Here is a 12,755-nt window from a genome sequence, read left to right as displayed (position 1 = left end):
AAAGGTTACTTACTTTGTTGTTTAACACGTCATGTAAATTTTACTCATCTCATTTGTTTTCCTGTCTTCTGGAGTAGAACCAAATCTTCTTAATACAGCAAATGCATATTATAGCACAGAATATTTTTGGTCCTTGAATATGAGCTCTGAATTAGTTTGGATTTTTCTGAACCAAAGAAAGATAGTTTCTGATTATTTGCTTACCATAGCCATCCATAGCTTGAGAAATGGACACTTCTGAATTTGGTTGACCTGGAATTTAATCCTTGCAGGGGTAAAAACCACATGTTTTTAGTGTTACATATAACTCGCTATCTTCTGGCCGTCACACAAGATGTACTGAGTAGCTGGTAAATGTTAGACATGTTTGGATATAGGTGCTGGATGATTGCCAAATCTTAAAGCCTAGAAAGTGGAAAGAGTGTACTAGATCCTAGAAAGATCTAAATGGTCTATTCCCCACCCCACCCCGACCTCCAAATAGTGATTTTCTCATGTCTCCTTGCATGAACAGAATGCTCCCTCCTCTCTTTTTGTTTCCATGGATTGTTCTTTCTTTGAGGAATTCTGTAGGAAGCAGCAGTATAAATAATTGAATATGTATAGACATTGCTCCCTCCCACCAGTCCCTTCCTCAACCCATCTCTGGAAAAGTAAAGAACACAATGGCCCTATTTGGTTGATTTTATTTCCATTTTTTATTGAAAGCTTCATCAAATAAAACAAAAGTTTAAACCTAACATCCACTGATCTACAGAAAGCCCAAGGAATGGGGGAAATGGTAGCTAGTTTGACTGTGGTACAGATGAAAATATTAAAAATAAAACCAGAAACACCATAGAATTACAGAACTTTCCATGACAGAGACAGCAGTACAAAATGCTCTTAAATTAAGTTCAAAATTAAATGATGATCTAGAAGTTCCATGAAGTCAAATATGGCCTGAAACAAGGGTTTTAATAGAAGCCATCCCCCCCCCTTTTTTTTTAAAGAAACTGAATATTTCATAGCAAGAACACTTTTACCTATATATTTTTGAATTAATATTCCAATTCTTCTTTTTAAGGAAATGAAAGCATTGATTTCCAGAATGGAGAAAACTTTTTCAAGTGTCTTTTTGAAATAGTATTTACAGTTCCTGAAAAGTATGGAATAACTCCTTTTTTATATATGAGGGAATAGCATTTAGGGAGGACAGAGCATCTTAATAATCTAAGACCAGAGGGCCTAAAATAAAAAGTGTAACAGTAAAGTTACACTTTGGACACTATTTAAATTTGAAATGATTATTTAAATAAATCCACTGGAATGTCAAGGTCATTCAGCCTTAACACATTAATGCAAAGTTAAAAAAAATTATTTTTTTTTTGCATGAAAGATTTAAGATGGGGATAAGTGTGTATTTAACTAAGAGCGGTTATATTTTCATAACTGAATTTTGAGTTGACCTTTTCTACTGGTTCAAGTTTCAAAGGTGAACGAAACCGAAACAGCTTTTTTTTGAGGGAAGCCAAATTCTTGGCTACAGTTTTTTTGTGTTGTTTTTTTTTTTCTTCTTTTCTTCATGTTCTGCAAGAATACAGTCAACTCTCAATTATTTGTGGTGGATGGGAAAGGGACACCATGGGTAATAAAAAAAATCAATGCTATATAATGCTCTGACATGAATTTTTACAAATGATTTCAAACTCCTTCAATAAACCAATACTTAACAAAGAGCAAAATAGACTAATTTGAATTTTTCTTCCAATTGTTTCTTTTTCCACCCTCAGGGTGGCATGTTAAAAACAAAACAAAACAAAACACCAAAAAACAAAAAAACACTCGAGCCCCAAGTCCTAATAGTTGAAAAGAAAATATAAAAGAAATGCACAAAGTAGATAATTAGCCCTTCAAAAATTGAGAGTGATTGTATTTCTGTAAGATTTGGTCATGGGGTGGTTATTAACTAGAGTGAATAAAAGGGAAGGAAAGTGTGACTCAGTGGCCTCGTGGTCCTTCCTGCAGATTCCAAGCTTGATCTCATCTCTGCTTCAGCTTTAACGCTTCTGAGGGAAAGAAGCATTTCTTGAAACATCATTTTTCCTCCCCAAAATACAAAGAAATGAATATTGAGAAGCCATCCATCCTGTGTGTGTGTGTGAGAGAGAGGGGGGGGGATGAATATGTATATGTATTGGGGTATATAACCAACGATAAAAGAGGTCAACAATCTGGGGTGAGTTCCCTACCCTGTATCATAAACGATTTTGGGGACCACTCAGGGATCTTACATTTAGCTTTTGTACTTTCCTGAACTATGTAATCTACAAAGGACAGCCATGACCAAGAGCATTTGGATGAAAAGACTAATTACATATTTAAATATATTTGGTGGAATTTATTAAATTTGAGTTAGACTCAACTGTCCTCCACTGCCACAGTGGATGTCATTTGTAAAATGAATTGATTCATTAATGAAATGCCACTATCACTGTGCCACAGGAAGGGGATAGTGTACAGAATCAATGAGCCTGTTTCAATTACATCAGTCCCTTGGATTGCAGTGAGAGGCTGTCAGTCCTAGAGCTCCAAATTTGGAAGCATCCCAGCCACAATAACAAACACAAAATCTCATCTTTCACTCCCTACTGTGGACAAGATAATACAGATCAAGGGCTCCATGACATGTTTTAACTTTATTTTGAAGTGACCCTCAAAAGTGCTGAATGTTGTACTACACATACACAAATATTATCCTTTCATATCACATAAAAACATTTATCACTGAAACCCACTTCAGAATTTTCCTCTGCTTATCAGCTCATCTGCAGTGGTTTGTGTGCTCAAATGAAGCATGAGACTCAATTGTCAAATGTATTTTTAGTCTCCTACTAACATTATAATCTGTCTAGACAGCACATTGAAACTTCTCAATTGTGAAAAAGACTGCAAAAGTCCTATTTAAATCAAATCTCACTTTTCACTAATGGTGATTTTAGACCACTGTAAAAGGTACATAGGTATTTGATGGCATCCCAATTATTCAAATCAAGTATTTTGTGGAAAAAATAGGTTGGTTTTTTTTTTTGGTCACACATTAATTGAAAATAATTTTAAAGCAGTGTTGCAAAAGATTGATGTATTCTGTAGGTACAGTGAACTTCCTATTTCCTCTATCCACCTGCTACTCTCAGCCTTCCTGCTCTAAGGTGAGTGCTTTTAACACCGTGTAGTTTTTCACTAGAAAAGATTGAAGGTGAGTCTTATATGCTGTCAAATATGGCAGATCCATTAAGGTCACAGAAAGAATTGATTCAAGTGAAGCATGGAGACAACACCTGGACAGTTGACATCTACCAAGGAAACAAACTAACCCTGACCAAACTGGAGTGAGATAGAGGATTTTTTTTTTTTTTTTAGATTATTATGTCACTTACAATATTCAAGACATGGCAATGTTCAAGGACGGTCATCAGCCCCTGCTAGTATCACACTGAGTTCCCATAAGGTCCATGACATCTTCAGGAGACCTGGACATGCACTGAGGATCCCCTAGTCACGAGGCATACTTTGTCCCCCCTGACAATACCTTATTATTTAAAATGAAAATAAAACCACCACCTCCGCCAGTGTTCTTGTTACTAGAGTTTGGATGAGATAGTGTTTATCCCATTTGGATTCTGGCTTTAGTTTGATTTCTAATGTTTAGGTTAAGTGTTGACAATTAAAATTGAAAGGAAAAATTGAACACCGAAATAAATGCTTGAAAACCCAGTGAACTAGAATACTTAAAAAAAATTACAGACGTAAATAGGATTAAAACAACCAACATAACTATTGTTGATTAAATTAGGATTCTGATGTCTGCATGTATTGAACACAGATTTTGGGTTGTTTTATTTTTAATACAATGTAATGCTGCTTACCTGTTGATGCTGCCCACCCCTCCCCAGACATGACTCTTAAAAAACAATTAGGTAAGATGACAGATGCAAATTTGAACATGTGCCATTTTTTCCTTCTTGACTTGAAATAAGGTATTTTATAGAAGGCATGATATAAAAAAATCCAAACACAAAACACACATGGATACATAAAATTATAGGTAATTTCCTTTTGCCTGAAGTGGCTTAAAAAAAATTGAGATCATGGAAATTTCATAGTTGGAAAAAATGTTTCTGAATGTATAAATAAAGCAGTAGTTTTGAATAGAAACAGGAAGTTACCTAGGCACATTCATCAGCCACATGGTAGCTACCTCTTAGCCTCATTGTTGGTTGTGTAAATGAGACTTTCTTTGTATCACATTAATTTTTTTTTTACAGAAACAAAAGAAAGCATGTTGGTTTCATATTCAAATGAATTATGCCCAGGATAATCCTTATTTATACAAAGAGTTCAGACAGTGAAAAAAAGAAAGAGGAAAAATACAGTTCCCATACATGTTTGCTTATACCCCCTGAAACTTAGGGGCCCACTTCTCAAAGATAAAACTTAAGTGCCGCCCTTAAAATACAGAAGAGGCTGAAGGATGGAACAGAAGGGAGTAGAAAACTAGGATTCTCTCTAAATCATGGAACATAAGGATGGGTGTGACCAGTTCGAATTTCTCTGTAGCATGTTACGTTTTCTTGGATATATTTTCACCTCTAATTTGATCACAAAGATATGGAGTCACTCTCTAAATTTGAGTTTCCAATACATGGTGTTGCAAATAAGAGAACCAGATCTATTTCAACACTGGGCTTCTGTTTGTAGGTCATAAATAGTGAAATATTGACACTTTCATGTGAGTCAAACTCATTACCCATGTTGATATAATGGAAAAAAGATTTATCCTTTAATTTTTAAATAGTTTTTAAAAGCCAACTCTGCTTTCTTTTACAGTGCACTTAATGCATTTCCCTCTTCTTCTGGACTAAGACAGGTTCCTATGACTTAGTTTGTGAAAAGAGTTTTACTTATTTGATTCTAATGATGCATTCAAAAAGCAATTCTAGGGCATGGTCCAATGAACAAAGTTTCATTGTCCTTAGTTTCAGGTAAAACTGTATAGGTTGAATATGGATTTCATGAACCAAATATGCAGGGATGTTTGTTCCATCAATTTAATTCATTTTAGAGAAAGCTTTGCATCATTCTCAAAGCAAATATATCTCCTTTGGATTTAATGATTGATCAAACCCAATTGTTTTGGTTCTTATGAATATAAATAATAATTTCTTGATTGTCAACTAGCATTTTAAAAGCTTACCTAAATTCCACTAATAGAATCCTCAGTCTTATTGGTCCTACTTGTCTCAGAGAGTTAAACTGAAATAAAAAGGTCTATTGTCTTTCTTCTGACAATACCAGGATATGAAAATATAATGAAGAAAAAAAAAAGGCAAAAAGAAGCTATCCCTTCCCCACTGCAGAATCAAGGTGCCTATTGATTGTGGATGATGACAAAGACTAAGGTGCAAAGACAAAATCAAGAGGTGTTGGAATTTAGAAGGAAGACTATTGTTACTAACACAATGGGACCTTTTCAGGAGACCACTCACCACTTAACAGAATATCACTATGCTTTCTTTTTTTTGGACAAGTGACTCTTCAGACCAGGTTCAGGAAGTATCTTTCATTCAAAATTCGCAAAAAGAAATTTCAACCTGTTAAAAAAAAGTGTCTTCGCTTACTGGTGGCCATCCATATAGGTTTCACTATTCAAGGGAGCTAGCAAGGAACTGGAAAAGCTCATGGAATTGAAAGCCATTTGGCTCTATCAGTTGGTATCCAGAACTCTTCATGCTGAAACGGCTGAACACAGCAGGAGCAAGCTTCTACTAACAACAAATATTAAAAATAAATTTTTTTGCAGTATGTAAAACACCAGTGGAAGGTAGTTTAAACAAACAACAAAGTAAGAACTGGTCCGGCCATGTAGGTCAAATAAAAATTTTTAACGAAAAGTAAAGAAAAATGACCTCTATCTTCTGGACTGCAATAGGGTGCCACTTCATCTTTGGTATAAAATAGGCCATCCATAGGCTGAATTTGATCACAACTAGGAAAGACTACAGAAATTGTCAACAATTTCTCTATCTATTGCTTTTTTTTTGTATTTTTTTGTTTGTTTTGTTTTGCACTTTTGACCATAAGCTCCTATCTACTTAAGATTTTTGTGTGTTTTTTTTAATGCTCTTAAGCTAGGTTTTGCAATGTGACAAGCAAAGCTGACTAAAAACTTTGTAAAGCTCATAAAAAAGACTGCAGATAAAAAGCACTAATGCTTTTGCTAGCAATCACGCTTTGTAAATTAAAAAAATCTGCATTCTGCCCCCCAAACACGCATTATTTCTAATGCAGTTGTTTTTTAAACCAACCTTAATAACTTTACCATAAAATGTTTTATCCTTCTAGAATGGGTCAACACTTAAGACAAAGTTCATGAAAAGTCCCAGCATTTTTCCAATTCTCGCAGTTGCCATGGTTTCTTTTATCAACAAATTTTCTTCAAATGAAGAAAAACATTTTCTTTTAAACTGTACAGTTTTTTCACCCTAAAAACTCAAGAGTCTTAAGCTTCTGTACCAGTTAAAGCTGGCACAATATTTCAATTCTTTCTTGATTTTTTAACAAGACGTTGACAGCTTGCCTCGAGAGCCTTTGACGTCCTTAAAATTAAGGCAATTAAGATTCAAGATAAACCTTACCTAAATATTTCTAAGAAAAAATAAAAAACAACCCACATTTAAACAAGAAGGAAAAAAAATAAAGAGTAGCTTAATTACCGAGGAAGACAATTTCTTTCCATTTCTGCTTGCCCACCTCTTGACATCCGATTTTCTATTAAAAAGAAAAAAAAAAATCTATCTACACCTTCAGGTCAATTCTGACTTCAAATGTTCTTCCAGATCAATTGTCAACCTTCCATGTTTTGTTTTTGTTGTTTTTCCTCTTCTGGTTTTTTTTTTGTTTTTTTTTTTTTACTTTAATTTAAAAAATGATGGCAAAAATAAACTGTCAGACCACATGAAGGACCCATTTGCACAGCACACAAAACGCTTTGTTTTCGTTGGGTAAAGTACAAAATTAAAAAAGAAAAAAGCATTCCATTGACGCCTGTGCAAACTGGAAGCCAACTTCTTGTTCAATGAAGTCTCTTCATTCAAGGCAAAGTTTCAGACGGACATTCTTCAGTCTTGTTTATGGTCTGTGAAAACAATTGAGTAAGAGTGGTTATGACATCAAAGCAACTTTGAAACCTTCTATGCTCTTTTCCAGTGAGACCTCTCTTAAAAGATACCAAGTTCTTTAAAAATAACAGTCATCAGTGAAGTTGTAAAAGCATATTGGGCCGATTCAAGTGTCTAATTCTGCCACTTTCACATGAATATATATTTGAGCCAGAAAGTGTGTTCACATTAAATATTAAGGTCAAGAATATCTTTCAATTCTAAAGTCGTAAATATTACAAATACACCCAGATAAAAAATACTCCTCTTGGGGAATGAAATCTATTTTTTGTTGCCAGGCTTATGTTGTAGCTCCCCCAGAAATGCTTTTAAGTAATTCTGTTCCTTCAGAACTTGCATGGGATTCATCATTCACTCAGTCAACAAATGGGTGAGACCCTACTATGTACCAAGATAAAGTAATGGGTTGTATGCTATCCATGGTGTTCACCAAGTATGTTCACATTAACTTTACTGTCCCAGGTAACTAAGTAAGGCAGTTAAGAGGGCCGTGGAGTTTTGTTCACTTTCCCTCTTCTCTTGTTCCTTGCTCATTTATCTCATCAAGTAGTCAAATTCTCCCCCCACCCATTCATTATTTAATTATTATGTAATTTATTCAGTTATCTAATCAATAATAAATTTGGGGGTAAGTTCTAGTTAATTCCAGTGTTATTTCTACTAGTTGCTACACTGTAATTAAACTGACATTTAACCATGATTTTATTCATTTCTGTTGTCCAATACAGAAAACAGACATCTTTATTGGAGACACTTAAAACCAATTATCAGAAATGTGATCCTAAAGCAGCTGCTTCACAAAAGATATCTCGAAACTTCACATCAGTTGATCACGGCAAACCCAAAGATAAGAGAGACAATCTGTGGACATCTGCCAAAAGTACTTCATCTTCACTAATTACCAAAGGTAGGTTGGTAAAATTTCAAAGATATAGTAATTTTTTTAATTAAAAAAGACAGTTCTGGTGTTACATACCAATTTCTTGAAAGTTTCAATTTTGTGTGTGAGAGCAACATGAATTGTCACTGTCCACAACTTAATGGCATCTTGGCAGCTTTCATAACTTCCTAGCTTTAACCAATGCATAGATCCCTGATGTGGGAAATCTGGTTCTGAGTTGACATTTTCTTGTGTCACCCTAGTTACCTCCCTTTGTTGTTTATTCCACATCATCCTGGTGCTGGATTCTTTACTGAGCAGTCAGCCCTCCTGAAGCAGGTGCTGCTAGCAAAGTAGCTCAATTCTAGCTGCCTTCCACATGTTCAGTTAATCCATGGGGAATTCATTCAACCTTTCATGATAAATGGCAGTGTAGAATGCTCTACTTCTTAAAAAAATCTATTTACTTATTTTAAGAACCTTTATTGTTGAAAGTATTACATATGTCCTGTTTTTTTCTCCCATTGACCCCTTATAGCCCACCACCACCCTACTGTCTGTGTCCATGGGTTATGCATATATACATACAAGTTCTTTGGTTGATCTCTTCCCATACACCCACCCTCCCCCACCTTCCCTCTGAGATTTGACAGTCTTTTCCATGCAACTATGTCTCTGGACCTATTGTATTCAATAGGTTATTTTGTTCATTAGATTTCATATATGAGTGAGATCATGTGATACTTGTCTTTCTTTGATTGGCTTATTTCACTTAGCATGATACTCTCCAGGTACCTCCATGCTGTCTCAAAGGTAAGAGATCCTTCCTTTTTACTGATGCATAGTATCCCATGGTGTAAATGTACCACAACTTGTTTATATCTTCCTGATGGGCACTTGGGCTGTTTCCAGATCTTAGCTATTGTAAATTGTGCCGCTGTGATCTAGGGGTGCATATATCCTTTCTGGTATGTGTTTTGAGTACTTAGGATATATTCCTAGAAGTGGGATCACTGGGTGAAATGGCAGTTCCATATTTAATTATTCTATGTACAATATCATGTAATTTGTGAATAATGACAGTTTTACTTCTGCTTTTCCAATTTGGATGCCTTTTATTTCTTGTCTGATCGCTATGGCCAGGACTTCCAGAACTATGTCTAACAGGAGTGTTGAAATGGACATCCCTGTCTTGTTTCTGTTCTTAGGGAAAATGGTCATAGTTTTTGCCCATTGAGTATGAAGTTGGCTGTAGGTTTGTCATATATGGCCTTTAGTATGTTGAGGTATGATCTCTCTATTCCCACTTAACTGAGTTTTATCAAAAATAGGTGTTAGATTTTGTCGAGTGCTTTTTCTGCACCGATTGATATGATCATGTGATTTTTGTCTTTCATTTGTTTATGTGATGTATCACGTTTATTGACTGGTGAATATTGTACCAGCCTTGCATCCCTGGAATAAATCCTATTTGGTTATGGTCTATGATCTTTTTAATATATTGCTGGATTTAGTTTGCTAATATTTTGTTGAAGATTTTAGCATCTATGTTCATCAGGGATATCAGCCTGTAGTTCTTTCTTTGTAGTGTCTTTAGCTGGTTTTGGAATTAGGGGAAAACTAGCCTCATAAAAAGAGCTTGGAAGTATTCCTTCCTCTTGGATTTTTTTGGAATAGTTTGAGGAGGGCAGGTGTTAGTTCTTCTTTGAATGTTTGGTTAAACTCCCATGTGAAACTGTCTGGACAAGGCCTTTTATTAGCTGGGAGTTTTTTGATTACTGCTTCAGTTTTCTCAATTGTGATTGGTCTATTCGTGTTTTCTAATTCTTCCCAATTCGGTTTTGGAAGATTGTATTTTTCTAGGCATTTGTCCATTTCACCCACATTGCCCAGCTTGTTGGCATATAGTTGTTCCTTTGTATTTACGTAATGTCAGTTGTTACTTCACTGCTTTTGTTTCTAATTTTAATTATTTGGGTCCTCTTTCTTTGTTTCTTAATGAGTCTAGCCAAAGGTTCATCAATCTTGTTTATCTTTTCAAAGAACCAGCTCTTGGTTTAATCTTTTGTACGTTTTTGTTTTGTTTCGTTTTTTTGTCTGTCATTTATTTCTGCCCTAATCTTTATTATTTCCTTCCTTCTACTTATTCTGGGATTTTCTTGTTCTCTTTCTATACCTTTAAGTTGTAGGGTTAAATAGCTTTTTATTAATTTTTGTTTTTTTGAGGTAGGCCTGTAGTGCTATGAACGTCCCTCTCAGGGCTTTTGCTGCGTCCCTAGGCTTTGATTATTGTGCGTTCATTTTCATTTGTTTCCAGGAAGTTTTTTCTTTCTTTCTTGATCTCATTGGTAACCTGTTCATTGTTTAATATCATGCTATTTAGCCTCCATATGTTTTTACTGTAGTTGATTTCTAATTTCTTTCTATTGTGATCTGAGAAGATTCTTGATATGATTTCAATCTTCTTGAATTTATAGACTTGTTTTGTGTCCTAACATGTGGTCTATCTTTGAGAATGACCCATGTGCACTTGAGACGAATGTACATTCTGCAGCTTTGGGGTGAAATGTTCTATAAATGTCAATTAAGTCCATCTGATCCAGTGTGTAATTTAGAGTCACTGTTTCCTCATTAATTTTTTGTCTGGAAGGTCTAGCCAGTGAAGTCAGTGGGGGAAGATTTCAAATTCTTGAGGGCAGAGAAAATATATATATATATATATATATATATATATATATATATATATATATATATATAATTGATTTGAGAGAGAAAGGGAGAGAGGGAGAGAGAGAGAATCATTGATTGGCTGCCTCCTGCATGCCCCCTACTGGGGATCGAGCCTGCAACCCAGGCATGTGCCCTTGGCTGTAATCGAACCTGGAACCCTTCAGTCCACAGGCTGACGCTCTATCCATTGAGCTAAACCAGCTAGGGCTCAGGGACGATATTTTATTTTTTACTTTATACTTTCTAGAAAACTGGCAGAGTGGTGTGCACATAATAGGTGTTTAATGCCTAGACAAATGTCACTTTTACTATATGCCACTTTGCCTAGCCCAGCCAAAATACTGTCTTTTGCTGCTGATCCATCTGTATTGCAGGGTTGAGCTTGTAGTGGGTTGACTTTTACTCTTAGCTTTCCACCCACAGATTAGAATTTTGCTAAATAATATCGGGAGTGTGCTAATAAAAGAAGACTCTTTAAAGTATCTGGAAGTCACCTGTATGTAGGTGAAGGCCTCTTCCCTTAGTGCTTTGCAGGTTCTTCTGATGCCCCATTGCTTAATTTAGTAGAGGAACCACAGGGATGTTGGATATGGTTGTACATGTTGTTTATCTTACAGATGCATGGCTGAGGGAGCACAGTGGGGCTAAGTTCCAGCCATTAGTCTGTTCTTCAACCTAAGTACTCTGGTGCATGGCTGCATTCAACCCAAGCAAGCGGGCCTTACTCAAACTGACAAAAAGGCCTCAACCATGATTTAAACTGTATGACAGTTAGCCTGGAATGACCCAGAGAGGTGGCTTTTCCTAATTTGCAAAATGCCCTCATATGAATCTGCTATGGCTCTTAGAATCCGGATTAACTTGTACCTAGAGTCATGTAAGGAAAACGACTAGTTGGTAAATTGAATAGAGCCATTTTTAACCAATAGTTTAATGCTCTGAAATGCATTTTTTTCTGAGTTATGCAATTAAAATTTTCACAATAGCAGCAACAATAAGGGAAATTTTCATAGTAGTAGTTATGGAACCAAGGTGTATATTTGATCTCTCTATGTACCTTGCAAAGTGTAGATTTACTCCATTCATCTCTAGAAACCTATCTTGCATGGTTTTGTGTTTTATTTTTTGCATCTATACTTTGACCCTCCTCCCATCTTCAATCCCAGTATTATTATCCATCAAGCAGAAAATGCCTGAAACAGCACGAATCTCTATGAGAGCTGCTCAATGAACAGTGCCTTCCTACACAGACTTGAAACTCCCTCACGGCTCAGGTATGTCATGTGCACAGGTCCTGAAGCATCCATATTTATAAGCTGTGCTGGGGCTATTGCCAAGTTTTATAACCTTACACAAATGCTTCTAATCGCCCTCTCCCATCACTTATTCGATCCTTCAAGTAATCTCATTGCTACCTGAAAACAAATGAGAAGAAATAAATAATTGTACTTTACGTTTTCATGGCTGCTAGCTGAAGTTTGAAGGGGGAAAGTGTTGCTATTCATTAGTACTTTCTCTGTCCCAGGTAAAGTGTGAAAGTGCATATTTAAAATAATAATTATGGATTGTACTGATATCCATAAAAACAAGTTTTCTAAAGGCTGTGATTTTTATTAAAAAGAATGCTTTAAGTTGAACAGTGAGATTGCTTTAGAAAGAAAAGTGATTGCAACTTAAAAAGAGAGATTCTTGTGAATGAGATCATGAGTATGAAAAAGTATTTTCACTCACATGCTTAAAGGCCGTGTAAGCATGGTAATCAAGGATATCATTTACATATCATTAATATACTTACAAATATGTAGGGAATTGGTGTTCATGACAGTTCAGTCAGCCAGAGACGAATGGTAGCATACAGAGACCATGCAGTACTGGGGTTGAGATAAGGGCCTCCCCTAAGGTTAGTGTGAGTGTTGGAAGACGAG

At 35.7% G+C, this 12,755-nt stretch overlaps 1 protein-coding gene across 6 annotated transcripts in view; it reads right to left on the bottom strand.

Moving 5' to 3' along the window:
* Positions 1-674: 674 nt before the first annotated feature.
* The window catches only part of RBMS3 (RNA binding motif single stranded interacting protein 3), a 621,282-nt gene continuing 609,201 nt past the window's right edge, over positions 675-12,755 (bottom strand). For all 6 annotated transcript variants that reach the window (XM_059664136.1, XM_059664139.1, XM_059664127.1 and 3 more), the window contains one exon: positions 675-7,177. In XM_059664136.1, coding sequence (XP_059520119.1) covers positions 7,171-7,177 — 7 coding nt within the window. In that variant the 3' untranslated portion in view covers positions 675-7,170. The remainder of the gene's footprint in view (positions 7,178-12,755) is intronic.

This window comes from Myotis daubentonii, chromosome 14 (assembly GCF_963259705.1).
Source record: "Myotis daubentonii chromosome 14, mMyoDau2.1, whole genome shotgun sequence".
NCBI classification, from domain to species: Eukaryota; Metazoa; Chordata; class Mammalia; order Chiroptera; family Vespertilionidae; genus Myotis; species Myotis daubentonii.
The sequence above is the reverse complement of the archived record's forward strand: the minus strand, read 5'-3'. Positions and strand labels throughout refer to the sequence as shown.